The sequence below is a fragment of the Oncorhynchus mykiss genome, chromosome 14 (assembly GCF_057628025.1).
Source record: "Oncorhynchus mykiss isolate SJ-2025 chromosome 14, ASM5762802v1, whole genome shotgun sequence".
NCBI classification, from domain to species: domain Eukaryota; kingdom Metazoa; phylum Chordata; class Actinopteri; order Salmoniformes; family Salmonidae; genus Oncorhynchus; species Oncorhynchus mykiss.
In genome coordinates, this window is record NC_143035.1 from 40,040,113 (window position 1) to 40,061,357 (window position 21,245).

A 21,245-nucleotide genomic window follows, 5' to 3' on the forward strand; every position below is an offset into this window, starting at 1 on the left:
GCGCACACACACACACGCACGCACGCACGCACGCACGCACGCACACACACACACACACACACACACACACACACACACACACACACACACACACACACACACACACACACACACACACACACACACACACACACACACACACACACACACACACACACACACACACACACACACACACACACACACACACAAACACACACACACACAAGGTAGCTCGAGTGTCCGGGAGGCACATTTCAGCAGGATGTATAATCAGCCTTTAAAAGACAGGATGAAACAACACCTCTGTGGGGTTCTAAAGGTGTGTGGACTAAACAACACCTCTGTGGGGTTCTAAAGGTGTGTGGACTAAACAACACCTCTGTGTGGTTCTAAAGGTGTGTGGATGAAACAACATGTGCGTGTGTGTGTGTACTGTACGTACATGCTTGAGTGTGTGTGTGTATCTAGGTTCCTTACCTTGAAGACATCTTGTGTATCATCCATGCAGTAGACTCTGATGTTATACTCTAGGGTAGAGCAGTATGCGTCAGAGAAGAGCACCAGGCGGAGACGCTTAGCTGCGGACATGTTTAGAGATTCTCCCACCAGAGAGAAACGACCCAACTGCTCCGAGAACACTCTGCACGTCTCTGCCTCCAACTGACAGTAATACGGCTCCGAGATCAACTCCTCTCCCATCATCAAGACGTCCTGGGCATAGAGAGAGAGAGAGGTGTGAGGTTAGGGGCAGGGTGTGTGTGGTCGTGGGGTCATCGGCAGGGTGTGTGTGGTAGTGGGGTCAGGGTGCATGTGTGGACAGTGATAGAACTTTAACAATCAACTAAATAATTCAGACCACATGAAAGAGGACTCTAGTTTCCTGGCAACAAAACTGCTTCTGGAGAGAAAGAAGAACTAAGATGAGAGAAAGGAGAGATGTAACATCGAGTAAATATTGGATTAAAGAGATTTAGAGAGAGGGAGAGACAAGAGAAATGTGAAGAGAGTTGTCTGCTCCACCTGCCGAAACAGCTCAACTGACAGGACACGCTACAGCTCAACAGACTGACAGGACACGCTACAGCTCAACAGACTGATAGGACATGCTACAGCTCAACAGACTGATAGGACATGCTACAGCTCAACTGACTGATAGGACACGCTACAGCTCAACAGACTGATAGGACACGCTACAGCTCAACAGACTGACAGGACACGCTACAGCTCAACAGACTGATAGGACATGCTATAGCTCAACAGAGAGATAGGACATGCTACAGCTCAACAGACTGATAGGACATGCTACAGCTCAACAGAGTGACAGGACACGCTACAGCTCAACAGACTGATAGGACATGCTACAGCTCAACAGACTGATAGGACACGCTACAGCTCAACAGACTGATAGGACACGCTACAGCTCAACAGACTGATAGGACATGCTACAGCTCAACAGACTGACAGGACACGCTACAGCTCAACAGACTGATAGGACATGCTACAGCTCAACAGACTGATAGGACATGCTACAGCTCAACAGATTGATAGGACATGCTACAGCTCAACAGACTGACAGGACACGCTACAGCTCAACAGACTGATAGGACATGCTACAGCTCAACAGACTGATAGGACATGCTACAGCTCAACAGACTGACAGGACACGCTACAGCTCAACAGACTGACAGGACATGCTACAGCTCAACAGACTGATAGGATATGCTACAGCTCAACAGACTGATAGGACATGCTACAGCTCAACAGACTGACAGTGAAGAGGTGACTCCGGGATGCTGGCCTTCTCTGCAGAGTTCCTCTGTCCAGTGTCTGTATTATTTTACCAATCTTAATCTTTTCTTTTTATTGGCCATTCTGAGATGTGGCTTTTTCTTTGCAAATCTGCCTAGAAGGCCAGCATCCCGGAGTTTCCTCTCCACTGTTGACTTTGAGACTGGTGTTTTGCTGATACTATTTAATGAAGCTGCCAGTTGAGGACAGTTGAGGACTCTGTTTCTCAAACTAGACACTAATGTACTTGTCCTCTTGCTCAGTTGTGCACCGGGGCCTCCCACTCCTCTTTCTATTCTGGTTAGAGCCAGTTTGTGCTGTTCTGTGAAGGGAGTAGTACAGTCGTGGCCAAAAGTTTTGAGAATGACACAACTATTACTCTTCACAAAGTTTGCTGCTTCAGTGTCTTTAGATATTTTTGTCAGATGTTACTATGGAATACTGAAGTATAATTACAAGCATTTCATAAGCATCAAAGGCTTCTATTGACAATTGCATGAAGTTGATGCAAAGAGTCAATATTTGCCGTGTTGACCATTCTTTTTCAAGACCTCTGCAATCCACCCTGGCATGCTGTCAATTAACTTCTGGGCCACATCCTGACTGATGGCAGCCCATTCTTGCATAATCAATGCTCGGAGTTCGTCAGAATTTGTGGGTTTTTGTTTGAGGATTGGCCACAAGTTCTCAATGGGATTAACGTCTCTGGAGTTTCCTGGCCATGGACCCAAAATATCAATGTTTTGTTCCCCGAGCCACTTAGTTATCACTTTTGCCTTATGGCAAGGTGCTCTATCATGCTGGAAAAAGGCATTGTTCGTCACCAAACTGTTCCTGGATGGTTGTGGAGAAGTTGCTCTCGGAGGATGTGTTGGTAACATTCTTTATTCATGGCTGTGTTCTTAGGCAAAATTGTGAGTGAGTCCACTCCCTTGGCTGAGAAGCAACCCACACATTAATGGTCTCAGGCTGCTTTACTGTTGGCATGACACAGGACTGATGGTAGCGCTCACCTTGTCTTCTCCGGACAAGCTTTTTTACGGATGCCCCAAACAATCGGAAAGGGGATTCATCAGAGAAAATGACTTTACCCCAGTCCTCAGCAGTCCAATCCCTGTACCGTTTACAGAATATCAGTCTGTCCCTGATGTTTTTCCTGGAGAGAAGTGTCTTCTTTGCTGCCCTTCTTGACACCAGGCCATCCTCCAAAAGTCTTCACCTCAATGTGTGCAGATGCGCTCACACCTGCCTGCTGCCATTCCTGAGCAAGTTCTGTACTGGTGGTGCCCCAATCCTGCGGCTGAATCAACTTTAGGAGACGGTCCTGGCGCTTGCTGGACTTTCTTGGGCGCTCTGAAGCCTTCTTCACAAAAATTGAACCGGTCTCCTTGAAGTTTTTGATGATCTGATAAATGGTTGATTTAGGTGCAATCTGACTGGCAGGAATATCCTTGCCTGTGAAGCCATTTTTGTGCAAAGCAATGATGATGGCACGTGTTTCCTTGCAGGTAACCATGGTTAACAGAGGAAGAACAATGATTACAAGCACCACTCTCCTTTTGAAGCTTCCTGTCTGTTATTCGAACTCAATCAGCATGACAGAGTGATCTCCAGCCTTGTCCTCGTAAACACTCACACCTGTGTTAACGAGAGAATCACTGACATGATGTCAGCTGGTCCTTTTGTGGCAGGGCTGAAATGCAGTGGAAATGTTTTTTCGGGATTCAGTTCATTTGCATGGCAAAGAGGGACTTTGCAATTAATTGCAATTCATCTGATCACTCTTCATAACATTCTGGAGCATATGCAAATTGACATCATACTAACTGAGGCAGCAGACTTTGTGAAAATGTCATTTTCAAAACTTTTGGCCACAACTGTACACGTCGTTGTACGAGATCTTCAGTTTCTTGACAATTTCTCACATGGAACAGCCTTCATTTCTCAGAACAAGTATAGACTGACGAGTTTCAGAAGAAAGTTCTTTGTTTCTGGCCATTTTGAGCCTGTAATCGAACCCACAAATGCTGACGCTCCAGATACTCAAGTATCTCAGTTTTTTTGCTTCATTAATCAGGACAATCGTTTTCAGCTGTGCTAACATAATTGCAAAATAGTTTTCTATTGATCAATTGAAAAATAGAAAATAGATTTGAGATTCTTCAAAGTACCCCACCCTTTGCCTTGAGGGCACAACATGAATGGGTGGCACTCAAAGGAGTGATTGAAAAAGCTTCTTCTACTTTCCTCAGCTTAAAGGTATATTTCTCCACTCTGCTACCTCGATAATACTTTCACCACCATACAGAGGGTAAACACAACTATTTCCTGTGACTGTGCCTCAAAACCAAATGTCTACCTGGCCCACCACTCCACCCTGGACCAGCCTTTATGATCAGGTCCACCTCTACAAGGCGCTTGTGAAACAACTCTTTGATTTCCGATGGAAAACCTCCAAAGTCCCACTAGTTATTTTGGACATGCGTACGGGTTCGAAAATAATGTGAATAGTGTCTTAATAATAAAGGAGTCTTTTTGCACCAGGTATGGTTGTTAAACATTTGCCAGATGCCCACCTTCGCCCGGACTCTAAAAGACATCGCCCTCAACCGAAGCCCCGACAACTCACACAGTAGCAACAGATCAACCAGCAAGACACTCTAACCAGACCTGCGGGACACTCTATCCAGACCTGCGGGACACTCTAACCAGACCTGCGGGACTCCCGCCTCCCCACCCCTGGACCTAAACATAGAGGACCTACATCCAGACCACAGCACCACCAGCCAATCAATAACCCCTCAAACCAACCATGCACACACCTCATATAGGCCCCCTCGGATCAGACCTATGCCCCTCCAACCCACCCCATGCCCCCCACCCCCGCAAAGAGGGCCTCAACATGGAAATCACACATCCGCCCAGGCCGTGAGCAGGCAAACAGGCCCAACCCCCACTCTTACACTAGCCCAAGCCAATGTCAAGTACCAGATGCTCAGCAGGCTCTGCTCACACTTACTGGTCTGAGGCCAAACCACACGATCAACAACACTGGACACTTTATGGAAAACAAAGCCTTCACTATCTCATCCTGGAATATCCCAGGCCTGAGGTCATCTGCCTTTGGCCTAAAGAGCAGGAACCTGGACTTCACCAAATAAATCAGAAATACAGACATTGTCATCAAACAAAAAACATGGTACAGAGGAGATGGACCCACTGGTTGCCCTCTAGGTTACAGAGAGCTGGTAGTCCCATTCACCAAACTACCAGGTGGGTGGTATAGAGGAGACAGACCCACTGGTTGCCCTCTAGGTTACAGAGAGCTGGTAGTCCCATTCACCAAACTACCAGGTGTGAAACAGGGAAGGGACTCAGGGGGTATGCTAATTTGGTATAGAGCAGACCTAACTCACTCCATTAAATTAATAAAAACAGGAACATTTCACATTTGGCTAGAAATTCAAAAGGAAATTATCTCAACAGAGAAAAATGTCCTCCTGTGTGCTACCCACTAGAATCCCCATACTTTAATGAAGACAGCTTCTTCATCCTAGAGGGGGAGATCAATCATTTCTAGGCCCAGGGACATGTACTAGTCTGTGGTGACATAAATGCCAGAACTGGAGAAGAATCTAACACCCTCAGCACACAGGGGAACAAACACCTACCTGGAGGTGACAGCATTCCCTCCCCCATATGCCACCCTACACACAACTACGACAACATAACCAACAAAAATGGGTCACAACTCCTGCAGCTCTGTCGCACGCTGTGTATGTACATAGTCAATGGTAGGCTTCGAGGGGACTCCTATGGTAGTTACACCTATAGCTCATATATTGGCAGTAAGACTACTTTATCACTGACCTCAACCCAGAGTCTCTCAGAGCGTTCACAGTCAGTCCACCGACACCCCTATCAGATCACTGTAAAATCACAGTCGACTTGAACAGAGCAATACTCAATAATGAGGCATCAAAGCCTAAGGAACTGAATAATATTAGGAAATGCTATAGATGGGTATATAACAAAGTATTGAGATAAACTTTTGTTATTGACCAAATACTTATTTTCCACCATAATTTGCAAATAAATTCATTAAAAATCCTACAATGTGATTTTCTGGATTTTTTTTCTCCATTTTGTCTGTCATAGTTGAAGTGTACCTATGATGAAAATTACAGGCCTTTCTCATCTTTTTAAGTGGGAGAACTTGCACAATTGGTGGCTGACTAAATACTTTTTTGCCCCACTGTCCATGATCAAATACACATTTTGGAATCAACTATTAAAGACGACCAGAACGCACTGGATTCTCCAATTACATCGAATGAACTACTGTACAAAATACAAACCCTCCAACCTAAAAAGACCTGTGGTGTTGATGGTATCCTAAATTAAATGATTAAATATACAGACCACAAATTCCAATTGGCTTAATACTTAAACTCTTTAACTTCATGCGTAGCTCTGGCATCTTCCACAATATTTTGGAACCAAGGACTGATCACCGTAATCCACAAAGGTTGAGACAAATTTGACCACAATAATCTGCATTATCGTTAACAGCAAACTTGTACCTTTCCTCAGTGAAAACAATGTATTGAGCGAATGTCAAATTGGCTTTTTACAAAATTACCGTACGACAGACCACGTATTCACCCTGCACACCCTAAATGACGAAGAAAACAAAAAACAAAGGCAAAGTCTTCTCATGTTTTGTTGACGTCAAAAAAGCTTTTAACCAGTTAGAGCTCTAGGGGCGCTATTTCATTTTTGGATAAAAAACGTTCCCGTTTTAAGCGCGATATTTTGTCACGAAAAGATGCTCGACTATGCATATTCTTGACAGTTTTGGAAAGAAAACACTCTGAAGTTTCAGAATCTGCAAAGATTTTGTCTGTAAATGCCCCAGAACTCATTCTACAGGCGAAACCAAGATGATGCATCAACCAGGAATTAGCAGAATTTCTGAAGCTCTGTTTTCCATTCTCTCCTTATATGGCTGTGATTGCGCAACGAATGAGCCTACACTTTCTGTCGTTCGCCCAAGGTCTTAGCAGCATTGTGACGTATTTGTAGGCATATCATTGGAAGATTGACCATAAGAGACTACATTTTCCAAGTGTCCGCCTGGTGTCCTGCGTCGAATTCGGTGCGCAATTGCCAGCTGCTTCTACTTTACCATTTGATTCAGGGGAGAAAGCATGTGTCCAAGAACGATGTATCAATGAAGAGATATGTGAAAAACACCTTGATGATTGATTCTAAACAACGTTTGCCATGTTTTCAGTCGATATTATGGAGTTAATTTGGAAAAAAGTTTGCGTTTTGAGGACTGAATTTATGGATTTTTTTTGGTAGCCAAATGTGATGTATAAAACGGAGCTATTTCTAATACACAAGGAATCTTTTTGGAAAAACTGAGCATCTGCTATCTAACTGAGAGTATCCTCATTGAAAACATCAGAAGTTCTTCAAAGGTAAATGATTTTATTTGAAGGCTTTTATGTTTTTGTTAATGTTGCGTGCTGGATGCTAACGCTAATGCTAACGCTAAATGCTAACGCGAAATGCTAACTCTAGCTAGCTACTTTTACACAAATTATTGTTTTCCTATGGTTGAGAAGCATATTTTGAAAATCTGAGATGACAGTGTTGTTTACAAAAGGCTAAGCTTGAGAGATGGCATATTTATTTCATTTCATTTGCGATTTTCATAAATAGTTAACGTTGTGTTATGCTAATGAGCTTGCTGATAGATTTACACAATCCTGGATACAGGGGTTTTTTCATAGCTAAACGTGACGCAGAAAACGGAGCGATTTGTCCTAAACAAATAATCTTTCAGGAAAAACTGAACATTTGCTATCTGAGAGTCTCCTCATTGAAAACATCTGAAGTTCTTCAAAGGTAAATGATTTTTTTGAATGCTTTTCTGTTTTTTTGTGTAAATGTTGCCAGCTGAATGCTAATGCTAAATGCTACGTTAGCCATCAATACTGTTACACAAATGCTTGTTTTGCAATGGTTGAGAAGCATATTTTGAAAATCTGAGATGACAGTGTTGTTAACAAAAGGCTAAGCTTGAGAGCTAGCATATTTATTTCATTTCATTTGCGATTTTCATGAATAGTTAACGTTGCGTTATGGTAATGAGCTTGAGTCTGTATTCACGAACCCGGATCCGGGATGGGGAGATCAGAAAGGTTAACTCAATTTGGCATGAGGGTCTGCTATTCAAATTGATGGAAAGGGGTGTTGGGGGAACAACATTTGACATCATAAAATCCATGTACACAAATAGCAAGTGTGGGGTTAAAATTGGCAAAAAACAAACAGATTTCTTTCCACGGGGCTGTGGGTTGAGACAGGGATGTACCTTGAGCCCCACACTCTTCAACATATATTTCAACGAATTGGCGAGAGCACTAAAAACAGTCTGCAGAACTCGGCCTCACCCTTACTAGAATCTGAAGTCAAATGTCTACTGTTTGCTGATGATCTGGTGCTTCTGTCACCAACCAAGGAGGGGCTACAGCAGCACCTAGATCTTCTGCACAGATTCTGCCAGACCTGGGCCCTGCCAGACCTGGGCCCTGCCAGACCTGGGCCCTGCCAGACCTGGGCGCTGACAGACCTGGGCCCTGACAGACCTGGGCCCTGACAGACCTGGGCCCTGACAGACCTGGGCCCTGACAGTAAATCTCAGTAAGACCAAAATAATGGTATTCCAAAAAAAGGTCCAGTCACCATGGCAACACAAATACAAATTTCATCTAGACACCGTTGCCCTAGAGCACACAAAAAAACAATACATATCTCGGCCTAAACATCATTGCCGTGTACCCATACTATCAGTATTAATCCCTCTCTTCCTGTCTGAGTACCCAGACTAGCAGAATTAATCCCTCTCTTCCTGTCTGAGTACCCAGACTAGCAATTAATCCCTCTCTTTCTTTCTGAGTACCCAGACTAGCAGAATTAATCCCTCTCTTCCTGTCTGAGTACCCATACTATCAGTATTAATCCCTCTCTTCCTGTCTGAGTACCCATACTATCAGTATTAATCCCTCTCTTCCTGTCTGAGTACCCATACTATCAGTATTAATCCCTCTCTTTCTGTCTGAGTCCCCATACTATCAGTATTAATCCCTCTCTCTTAATCCCTGTCTGTCTGTCTGTCTGCCTGTCTGTCTGTCTGTCTGTCTGTCTGCCTGTCAATTCAATTTCAATTTAATGTAAGGGTGACATTGTCATGGGAAACACATGTTAACATTGTCATAGGAAACACATGTTAACATTGTCATGGTAAACACATGTTAACATTGGCATGGTAAACACATGTTAACATTGTCATGGTAAACACATGTTAACATTGTCATGGTAAACACATGTTAACATTGTCATGGTAAACACATGTTAACATTGTCATGGGAAACACATGTTAACATTGGCATAGGAAACACATGTTAACATTGTCATGGGAAACACATGTTAACATTGTCATGGGAAACACATGTTAACATTGTCATGGGAAACACATGTTAACATTGTCATGGGAAACACATGTTAACATTGTCATGGGAAACACATGTTAACATTGGCATGGTAAACACATGTTAACATTGGCATGGTAAACACATGTTAACATTGTCATGGGAAACACATGTTAACATTGTCATGGGAAACACATGTTAACATTGTCATGGGAAACACATGTTAACATTGTCATGGTAAACACATGTTAACATTGGCATGGTAAACACATGTTAACATTGTCATGGTAAACACATGTTAACATTGTCATGGTAAACACATGTTAACATTGTCATGGTAAACACATGTTAACATTGTCATGGGAAACACATGTTAACATTGGCATAGGAAACACATGTTAACATTGTCATGGGAAACACATGTTAACATTGTCATGGGAAACACATGTTAACATTGTCATGGGAAACACATGTTAACATTGGCATGGTAAACACATGTTAACATTGTCATGGTAAACACATGTTAACATTGTCATGGGAAACACATGTTAACATTGTCATGGGAAACACATGTTAACATTGTCATGGGAAACACATGTTAACATTGTCATGGGAAACACATGTTAACATTGGCATGGTAAACACATGTTAACATTGTCATGGTAAACACATGTTAACATTGTCATGGGAAACACATGTTAACATTGTCATGGGAAACACATGTTAACATTGTCATGGGAAACACATGTTAACATTGTCATGGGAAACACATGTTAACATTGTCATGGGAAACACATGTTAACATTGTCATGGGAAACACATGTTAACATTGTCATGGTAAACACATGTTAACATTGTCATGGTAAACACATGTTAACATTGTCATGGGAAACACATGTTAACATTGTCATGGGAAACACATGTTAACATTGTCATGGTAAACACATGTTAACATTGTCATGGTAAACACATGTTAACATTGTCATGGGAAACACATGTTAACATTGTCATGGTAAACACATGTTAACATTGTCATGGGAAACACATGTTAACATTGCCATGGGAAACACATGTTAACATTGTCATGGTAAACACATGTTAACATTGTCATGGGAAACACATGTTAACATTGTCATGGGAAACACATGTTAACATTGTCATGGTAAACACATGTTAACATTGTCATGGGAAACACATGTTAACATTGTCATGGGAAACACATGTTAACATTGTCATGGGAAACACATGTTAACATTGTCATGGTAAACACATGTTAACATTGGCATGGTAAACACATGTTAACATTGTCATGGGAAACACATGTTAACATTGTCATGGGAAACACATGTTAACATTGTCATGGGAAACACATGTTAACATTGTCATGGGAAACACATGTTAACATTGTCATGGTAAACACATGTTAACATTGTCATGGGAAACACATGTTAACATTGTCATGGTAAACACATGTTAACATTGGCATGGGAAACACATGTTAACATTGTCATGGTAAACACATGTTAACATTGTCATGGGAAACACGTTAACATTGTCATGGGAAACACATGTTAACATTGGCATGGGAAACACATGTTAACATTGTCATGGGAAACACATGTTAACATTGCCATGGGAAACACATGTTAACATTGTCATGGTAAACACATGTTAACATTGTCATGGGAAACACATGTTAACATTGCCAAAGCAAGTGAAGTGGATAACAAACGAATGGGAAATAAACAATAACATTGAACAGTAAACATTAAACTCACAAAAGTTCCAAATGAATAAATACATTTCAAATGCCATGTTATGTCTTTATACGGTGTTGTAGTGATGTGAAAATAGTTAAAGTACAAAAGGGAATATAAATATTCATAAATATGGGTTGTATTTACAATGGTGTTTGTTCTTCACCGGTTGCCCTTCTCTCGTGGCAACAGGTCACAAATCTTGCTGCTGTGATGGCACACTGTGGAATTTCACCCAGTAGATATGGGAGTTTATCAAAATTGGGTTTGTTTTCGAATTCTTCGTGGGTCTGTGTAATCAGTGGAAAATATGTGTCTCTAATATGGTCTTACATTTGGCAGGAGGTTAGGAAGTGCAGCTCAGTTTCCACCTCATTTTGTGGGCAGTGAGCACATAGCCTGTCTTCTCTTCTCTCACTCTACCTCTCCTTCTTTCCCTCCTTCCCTCCCTCTCCATCTCTCTCTCTCTCTCTCTCCCTCCTTCCCATCTCTCTTCTCTCGCTCTACCTCTCTCTCTCTACCTCCGTCCCCCTCCCCATCTCTCTCTCGCTCTACCTCTCTCCCTCCTTCCCATCTCTCTCTCACGCTCTACCTCTCTCTCTCCCTCCGTCCCCCTCCCCATCTCTCTTCTCTCGCTCTACCTCTCTCTCTCTCCCTCCTTCCCTCCATCCCCCTTCCCATCTCTCTCTCTCACGCTCTACCTCTCTCTCTCTGCCTCCTTCCCCATCTCTCTTCTCACGCTCTACCTCTCTCTCTCTCCCTCCCTCCTCCTCACCATCTCCCTCCCTCCCTCCCTCCCTCTCTCCCTCCCTCTCTCCCTCTCTCTCTCCCTCCCTCCCCCTCCCTCTCCCTCCCTATGCCTCCCTCGCTCTACCTCTCTCTCTCTACCTCTCTCACTCTACCTCTCTCTCTCTGCCTCTCTCTCTACCTCTCTCTGTCACTACTCTCTGACATACAATATTCCTAACCAGACACACAGACATTGAATTATTGATATGAAGGTGAGGGGAGGTTGGATCTCTGCACTGCTTTCTAATGTAGTCTACAGGTAGAGTAGAGAGGGGAACTGCTCTGTAGCCCAGGGGACAGTACTGTATAGATGGGTCTTTGTAATTGGTGCCGGGGGGGGGGGGGGGGGGGGGTTTAAGGGGTTAAAAGAGGGTTTAAGAGGTACCAATCTTTGCAATATAAGTGACAGAAGAGACATTTGAATAAATAATTTAATTCCTTTTGCAATAGTATGGTATACATTTGAATAACTGTGCACGATTGGTCTTTAATAAAGTACAAAAACAAATAATGAAAAGTTATTGCTTACAGCACCTGGTATTCCCAGGCGGTCTCCCATCCAAGTACTAACCTGGCCCGACCCTGCTTAGTTTCCGAGATCAGGCGTGTTCAGTATGGTACGGCCACATAGCGAATGTTGTTTACCCCATTTTCTCCCCGAATTCCATCCTTTGCTCATCGCTGCAACTACCCGAATGGGCTCCGGAGAGGCGAAAGTTTGAGTCATGCGTCCTCTGAAACATGACCTGCCTGGCCACACTACTATCATATCAAATTGCTTGCTTAACCCGGAAGTCAGCCGCACCAATGTGATTAGGAGGAAACACTGTTAGACTGACAACGGAAGTTAGCTTGCAGGCGCCCAGCCCTACCACAATAAGTTTCTAGAGTGCGATGAGCAAAGGTAAGCCCCCTTGGTAAAATCCCCCCCTACCACAATACGTTTCTAGAGCGCGATGAGCAAAGGTAAGCCCCCTTGGTAAAATCCCCCCCTACCACAATACGTTTCTAGAGCGCGATGAGCAAAGGTAAGCCCCCTTGGTAAAATCCCCCCCTACCACAATACGTTTCTAGAGCGCGATGAGCAAAGGTAAGCCCCCTTGGTAAAATCCTCCCCTACAACAAGAAGTTTCTAGAGCGCGATGAGCAAAGGTAAGCCCCCTTGGTAAAATCCTCCCCTACCACACGAAGTTTCTAGAGCGCGATGAGCAAAGGTAAGCCCCCTTGGTAAAATCCTCCCCTACCACTGTATGATGAGAAGTGTGCACCTTCCTATGGGGTTCCCGGTCACGGCTGGCTGTGATTGGATGTTTTGTCAACACCAGGGATAGACACAGTAGCTCTGGGTTTAAATCCAGACCATTATCAGTTGAATCAGCTGTGTTAGTAGGGCTGGAACAAAAGCCTGCAAAAGGACTAAAATAAAATAACGTACTCTAGCTATAATCCAGATCCTCTCACGTGTGTGTGTGTGTGTGTGCGTGTGCGTGCATGTGCGTGTGTGTGTGTTCGTATCTGTGTGTAGGGTCATAGACGTTGACCAAATAGTCTCCTATAGTATTCCCATCACATTGTGTTGTTTCTCTGTTGTCTACAGTCATCTGTTCTCACCTCCCAGACGCCTTCGTAGTTCTGTTTCTTCAGCCTGATGGCCCAGTTCTCAGGACAGGCGTCAGAACAATGGTCCATGCTGAGAATTGTGGGCCGCGTCAGAACCACCCCCGGAGGACCACAGCTCACTATGGGACTCAGCAGGGTCTGGCAGCCCGCCAGGGGTAACCTGCATGGGTGGAGAGAGGAGGAGGAGTTATGAGGAGTAGGCAGAGGGTAGGAGGGGTTAGTTGACGGTAGGGGCAGAAGGGAGATGGGAGGAAGGGTTGGTAGGTGGGTAGTGGGGAAGGGTTAGGGTTAACTTCACACATCTAGATAATCTGAGGCAGGTCTACTTTAGCATCACACATCTAGATAATCTGACGCAGGTCTAATTTAACATCACACATCTAGATAATCTGACGCAGGTCTACTTTAACATCACAGATCTAGATAATCTGAGGCAGGTCTACTTTAACTTCACACATCTAGATAATCTGACGCAGGTCTACTTTAACTTCACACATCTAGATAATCTGACGCAGGTCTAATTTAACATCACACATCTAGATAATCTGACGCAGGTCTACTTTAATTTCACACATCTAGATAATCTGACGCAGGTCTAATTTAACTTCACACATCTAGATAATCTGAGGCAGGTCTACTTTAATTTCACACATCTAGATAATCTGACGCAGGTCTAATTTAACATCACATCATCTAGATAATCTGCAGTAGCTAGCAGGTGGTAGAACCTTTACATCAGTGCAGCTGGTTAACTGGTACTGTCACTGTGAGCTGCATTGATCATTGTTATTAACAAGGCCATGCAGTGTAAAAAATAAAGTATGTTATTAACATCTAGATGTATGATGGTAATAAACTACTGAGAATAAACTACAGTCTTACTCTATGGTAATAAACTACAGTCTTACTCTATTGTAATAAACTACAGTCTTACTCTACGGTAATAAACTACAGTCTTACTCTTTGGCAATAAACTACTGAGAATAAACTACAGTCTTACTCTATTGTAATAAACTACAGTCTTACTCTATGGCAATAAAGTCTTACTCTATGGTAATAAACTAGTCTTACTCTATGGTAATAAACTACTGAGAATAAACTATAGTTTTACTCTATGGTAATAAACTACAGTCTTACTCTATGGTAATAAACTACAGTCTTACTCTATGGTAATAAACTACAGTCTTACTCTATGGTAATAAACTACAGTCTTACTCTATGGTAATAAACTACAGTCTTACTCTATGGTAATAAACTACAGTCTTACTCTATGGCAATAAAGTCTTACTCTATGGTAATAAACTGCAGTCTTACTCTACGGTATAAACTACAGTCTCACTCTATGGTGATAAACTAGTCTTACTCTATGGCAATAAACTGCAGTCTTACTCTGTGGTAATAAACTACAGTCTTACTCTATGGTAATAAACTACAGTCTTACTCTATTGTAATAAACTACAGTCTTACTCTACGGTAATAAACTACAGTCTTACTCTTTGGCAATAAACTACTGAGAATAAACTACAGTCTTACTCTATTGTAATAAACTACAGTCTTACTCTATGGCAATAAAGTCTTACTCTATGGTAATAAACTAGTCTTACTCTATGGTAATAAACTACTGAGAATAAACTATAGTTTTACTCTATGGTAATAAACTACAGTCTTACTCTATGGTAATAAACTACAGTCTTACTCTATGGTAATAAACTACAGTCTTACTCTATGGTAATAAACTACAGTCTTACTCTATGGTAATAAACTACAGTCTTACTCTATGGTAATAAACTACAGTCTTACTCTATGGCAATAAAGTCTTACTCTATGGTAATAAACTGCAGTCTTACTCTACGGTATAAACTACAGTCTCACTCTATGGTGATAAACTAGTCTTACTCTATGGCAATAAACTGCAGTCTTACTCTGTGGTAATAAACTACAGTCTTACTCTATGGTAATAAACTACAGTCTTACTCTATGCAATAAACTACTGAGAATAAACGACAGTCTTACTCTATGGTAATAAACTGCAGTCTTACTCTACGGTAATAAACTACAGTCTTACTCTTTGGCAATAAACTACTGAGAATAAACTACAGTCTTACTTTATGGTAATAAACTACAGTCTTACTCTATGGTAATAAACTACAGTCTTACTCTATGGTAATAAACTGCAGTCTTACTCTATGGTAATAAACTACAGTCTTACTCTATGGTAATAAACTGCAGTCTTACTCTATGGTAATAAACTACAGTCTTACTCTATGCAATAAACTACTGAGAATAAACGACAGTCTTACTCTATGGTAATAAACTACAGTCTTACTCTATGGTAATAAACTACAGTCTTACTCTATGGTAATAAACTACAGTCTTACTCTATGGTAATAAACTACAGTCTTACTCTATGGTAATAAACTGCAGTCTTACTCTACGGTAATAAACTACAGTCTTACTCTTTGGCAATAAACTACTGAGAATAAACGACAGTCTTACTCTATGGTAATAAACTGCAGTCTTACTCTACGGTAATAAACTACAGTCTTACTCTTTGGCAATAAACTACTGAGAATAAACTACAGTCTTACTCTATGGTAATAAACTGCAGTCTTTCTCTACGGTAATAAACTACAGTCTTACTCTATGGTGATAAACTAGTCTTACTCTATGGTAATAAACTACAGTCTTACTCTATGGTAATAAACTACTGAGAATAAACTACAGTCTTACTCTATGGTAATAAACTACAGTCTTACTCTATGGTAATAAACTACTGAGAATAAACTACAGTCATACTCTATGGTAATAAACTACAGTCTTACTCTATGGTAATAAACTACAGTCTTACTCTATGGTAATACACTACTGAGAATACACTACAGTCTTACTCTATGCTAATAAACTACAGTCTTACTCTATGGCAATAATCTACAGTCTTACTCTATGGTAATAAACTACTGAGAATAAACTACAGAATAAACTACTAACAGGCTGTGTGTGTGTGTGTGTGTGTGTGTGTGTGTGTGTGTGTGTGTGTGCATGTTTTGCTGGGTTTTGTGGACAGGGAGGCAGATGGGATCACACACACGTACACACGCACACACACACACGTACACACATGTACACACACACACACACACACACGTACACACATGTACACACACACACACACACACACACACACACACACACACACACACACACACACACACACACACACACACACACACACACACACACACACACACACACACACACACACACACACACACACACACACACACACAGCCTGTTAGTTAAAGTTAAAGAGCCCACCTTAAATCTTCTTTCCTCTGAGCGGTGAGATATATCTCATAGATCTTTCCCCTGGGGATGGCCTCTGGAGGGATCAGCAGGCTGATGCCTAAACAACAACACCACAGAAGAAGAAGAATGAATCAAAACACAAATAACACCACCACAGAAGAAGACAGAGAGAGAGAGAGAGAGAGAGAGAGTAATTTGTTGTGTCTGAACGGTGCTTTTGTAATTCCACAAAGGAGGCAAGCCGGAGGACCGACAGGACGGATGAGGATAACACGCAGGCACACGCGCACACGCACACGCACACGCCTGACAGAAGAGAACGAATACCTCAGAGAACAGTTGAAGTGAAGGATTCTCATCACGTAGTTCTCAACTAAAACAACATGTGTCTGCTGTTCTACAGGAAGATAAACAACATGTGTCTCCTGTTCTACAGGAAGATAAACAACATGTGTCTCCTGTTCTACAGGAAGATAAACAACATGTGTCTCCTGTTCTACAGGAAGATAAACAACATGTGTCTCCTGTTCTACAGGAAGATAAACAACATGCGTCTCCTGTTCTACAGGAAGATAAACAACATGTGTCTCCTGTTCTACAGGAAGATAAACAACATGTGTCTCCTGTTCTACAGGAAGATAAACAACATGTGTCTCCTGTTCTACAGGAAGATAAACAACATGTGTCTCCTGTTCTACAGGAAGATAAACAACATGCGTCTCCTGTTCTACAGGAAGATAAACAACATGTGTCTCCTGTTCTACAGGAAGATAAACAACATGTGTCTCCTGTTCTACAGGAAGATAAACAACATGTGTCTCCTATTCTACAGGAAGATAAACAACATGCGTCTCCTGTTCTACAGGAAGATAAACAACATGTGTCTCCTGTTCTACAGGAAGATAAACAACATGTGTCTCCTGTTCTACAGGAAGATAAACAACATGTGTCTCCTGTTCTACAGGAAGATAAACAACATGTGTCTCCTGTTCTACAGGAAGATAAACAACATGTGTCTCCTGTTCTACAGGAAGATAAACAACATGTGTCTCCTATTCTACAGCTAGACTACTACAGGAAGATAAACAACATGTGTCTCCTGTTCTACAGGAAGATAAACAACATGTGTCTCCTGTTCTACAGGAAGATAAACAACATGTGTCTCCTATTCTACAGGAAGATAAACAACATGCGTCTCCTGTTCTACAGGAAGATAAACAACATGTGTCTCCTGTTCTACAGGAAGATAAACAACATGTGTCTCCTGTTCTACAGGAAGATAAACAACATGTGTCTCCTGTTCTACAGGAAGATAAACAACATGTGTCTCCTGTTCTACAGGAAGATAAACAACATGTGTCTCCTGTTCTACAGGAAGATAAACAACATGTGTCTCCTATTCTACAGCTAGACTACTACAGGAAGATAAACAACATGTGTCTCCTGTTCTACAGGAAGATAAACAACATGTGTCTCCTGTTCTACAGGAAGATAAACAACATGTGTCTCCTGTTCTACAGGAAGATAAACAACATGTGTCTCCTGTTCTACAGGAAGATAAACAACATGTGTCTCCTATTCTACAGGAAGATAAACAACATGTGTCTCCTGTTCTACAGGAAGATAAACAACATGTGTCTCCTGTTCTACAGGAAGATAAACAACATGTGTCTCCTGTTCTACAGGAAGATAAACAACATGTGTCTCCTGTTCTACAGGAAGATAAACAACATGCGTCGCCTGTTCTACAGGAAGATAAACAACATGCGTCTCCTGTTCTACAGGAAGATAAACAACATGTGTCTCCTGTTCTACAGGAAGATAAACAACATGTGTCTCCTGTTCTACAGGAAGATAAACAACATGTGTCTCCTGTTCTACAGGAAGATAAACAACATGTGTCTCCTGTTCTACAGGAAGATAAACAACATGTGTCTCCTGTTCTACAGGAAGATAAACAACATGTGTCTCCTGTTCTACAGGAAGATAAACAACATGTGTCTCCTGTTCTACAGGAAGATAAACAACATGTGTCTCCTGTTCTACAGGAAGATAAACAACATGTGTCTCCTGTTCTACAGGAAGATAAACAACATGTGTCTCCTATTCTACAGGAAGATAAACAACATGTGTCTCCTGTTCTACAGGAAGATAAACAACATGTGTCTCCTGTTCTACAGGAAGATAAACAACATGTGTCTCCTGTTCTACAGGAAGATAAACAACATGTGTCTCCTGTTCTACAGGAAGATAAACAACATGTGTCTCCTGTTCTACAGGAAGATAAACAACATGTGTCTCCTGTTCTACAGGAAGATAAACAACATGTGTCTCCTGTTCTACAGGAAGATAAACAACATGTGTCTCCTGTTCTACAGGAAGATAAACAACATGTGTCTCCTGTTCTACAGGAAGATAAACAACATGTGTCTCCTGTGCTACAGGAAGATAAACAACATGTGTCTCCTGTTCTACAGGAAGATAAACAACATGTGTCTCCTGTTCTACAGGAAGATAAACAACATGTGTCTCCTGTGCTACAGGAAGATAAACAACATGTGTCTCCTGTTCTACAGGAAGATAAACAACATGTGTCTCCTATTCTACAGCTAGACTACTACAGGAAGACATCTGGTTAAATGCGACATGCATGTCTCATGCACTTTCATGGAAGCAAACGTGTGTTTGCTATTATATATTCATATCTCACATATACAATATCTAAATGTTTGCATGACCAGAATGAGGATATCTCTCCTTCTCTGTGTGTGTGTGTGTGTGCTCATGTGTGTGTGTGAGTCTGTGTGTGCGTGTTTGCTTGTCTAGCGCCAAGTGAGAAGATTAGTGTCAAGGGTTTGAGTTAATCCATGCATACAATATGTGACAGCATATACACAGAGAGAGAAAGAGAAAAGAGAGAGACAGAGAGAGAGAGATAAAGGAGAGATAAAGGAGAGCGAGTGAAAGGAGAAAGAGAGAGAAAAGAGAGAAAGGAAGGATAGAGACAGAGAGAAAAATGAGAGGGAGAGAGGGGGGAAAGGAGAGAGAGTAAGTGAGATAAAAGGGAAAGAGAGACAGAGAGAGGAAGGAGAGAGAGAGAAAAGGGAGAGAGAGTGAGAAAGGAGAGAGAGACAGAGAGTATGAGAAAAGAAAGGGAGAGGGAAAGATCATTATCTCTCTCCAGATACTACTGAATGATCTGACCAACAGAAACACTGTTGTCACCTATATAACTACTGAATGATCTGACCAACAGAAACACTGTTGTCACCTATATAACTAAGAACTGAATGATCTAACCAACAGAAACACTGTTGTCACTTATATAACTAACTACTGAATGATCTGGCTAACAGAAACACTGTTGTCACTTATATAACTAACTACTGAATGATCTGACCAACAGAAACACTGTTGTCACTTATATAACTAACTACTGAATGATCTGGCTAACAGAAACACTGTTGTCACTTATATAACTAACTACTGAATGATCTGGCTAACAGAAACACTGTTGTCACCTATATAACTAACTACTGAATGATCTGACCAACAGAAACACTGTTGTCACTTATATAACTAACTACTGAATAGTGGAGAGGAGGAGAGAAGAGAAGAGAAGACAGAGAGGATTCCAGACTTTCTGATGCTCTATATTACCAGACCATCAAGACTTTACCTGCGTCAGTCATCTATGACTAGCAGCAGTGATGTCATTAACAACGAAGGTTCTAATTGAGGTCATTTGGTCTAAAGTCATTTTCCTGGAAGTCTTACGTCTCTCTCTCTCTATGTTCCGTCCTGCTACAGATCTCTATCCGTTTGACCTGTAGTTACTGGCCGTGTTCAGATATAGCTCATCTAAAAAAATGTTTTTTTAAACTTCAGTTGTTTAAAAAAAACATAGAACAGTGCTTTCCAAATGAATCCATATGAATGTGACTGAGGAGTGACGTCTCCTATAATAATACTATGTGTATATTTGTAGCTGACATTTTAAATGTTGCTGTGGAAGTTTTTTTCATCTTGGCAGTTTGAATAAGAAGTCCCAGTCAGTGGTGATGACGCATGGTTTCTGGGTAATCATCAACGTGGCCCGAAGCTAATCTGCTTTCTCACTCTCTATGCCTGCATCCCAAATTGCACACTATCCCCTAAATAGTGCACTACTTTTGGCCATAGGGCTCTGGTCAAAGGTAGTGCACTATACAGGGAATAGGTTTCCGTTTGTGATGCGACCCATGTTTCTAGGTAACCACCGCCATGGTCTGAAGATAACCTGCAGTGCTTTCTCCCTCTCCATACGGTCTGAGACACTAATGTAGACACTCATACAGACTGAGTTCCAAACGGCACCCTATTCATTACGTAGTGCACTACTTTTATCCAGGGCCCATGGGGAAATAGGGTGCATTAACCAGGGCCCATAGGGAATAGGATGCATTTGGGATTCAGTCACAGCCTTCAACATGACCCTATGCTGCTGGTGTCCCTCTCTTTT

At 41.8% G+C, this 21,245-nt stretch overlaps 1 protein-coding gene and 1 long non-coding RNA gene across 3 annotated transcripts in view; one reads left to right on the forward strand and one right to left on the reverse strand.

The window, feature by feature from the left end:
• LOC110513519 (netrin receptor UNC5A) overlaps nucleotides 1-21,245 on the reverse strand; it is a 118,294-nt gene that overhangs the window by 93,589 nt on the left and 3,460 nt on the right. For both annotated transcript variants that reach the window (XR_016486390.1, XM_036943545.2), the window contains exons 2-4: nucleotides 16,754-16,841; nucleotides 13,430-13,598; nucleotides 460-693 (exon numbers count right to left, since the gene is read on the reverse strand). Coding sequence is in view for 1 of the 2 variants with exons in the window: in XM_036943545.2 (XP_036799440.2) it covers nucleotides 460-693; nucleotides 13,430-13,598; nucleotides 16,754-16,841 (491 nt within the window). In the remaining variant the exon portion in view is untranslated. The remainder of the gene's footprint in view (nucleotides 1-459; nucleotides 694-13,429; nucleotides 13,599-16,753; nucleotides 16,842-21,245) is intronic.
• The window catches only part of LOC149978368 (uncharacterized), a 639,609-nt gene continuing 624,880 nt past the window's right edge, over nucleotides 6,517-21,245 (forward strand). The window contains exons 1-2 of the long non-coding RNA XR_016486391.1: nucleotides 6,517-7,256; nucleotides 7,625-7,686. This is a non-coding gene — a long non-coding RNA (uncharacterized LOC149978368). The remainder of the gene's footprint in view (nucleotides 7,257-7,624; nucleotides 7,687-21,245) is intronic.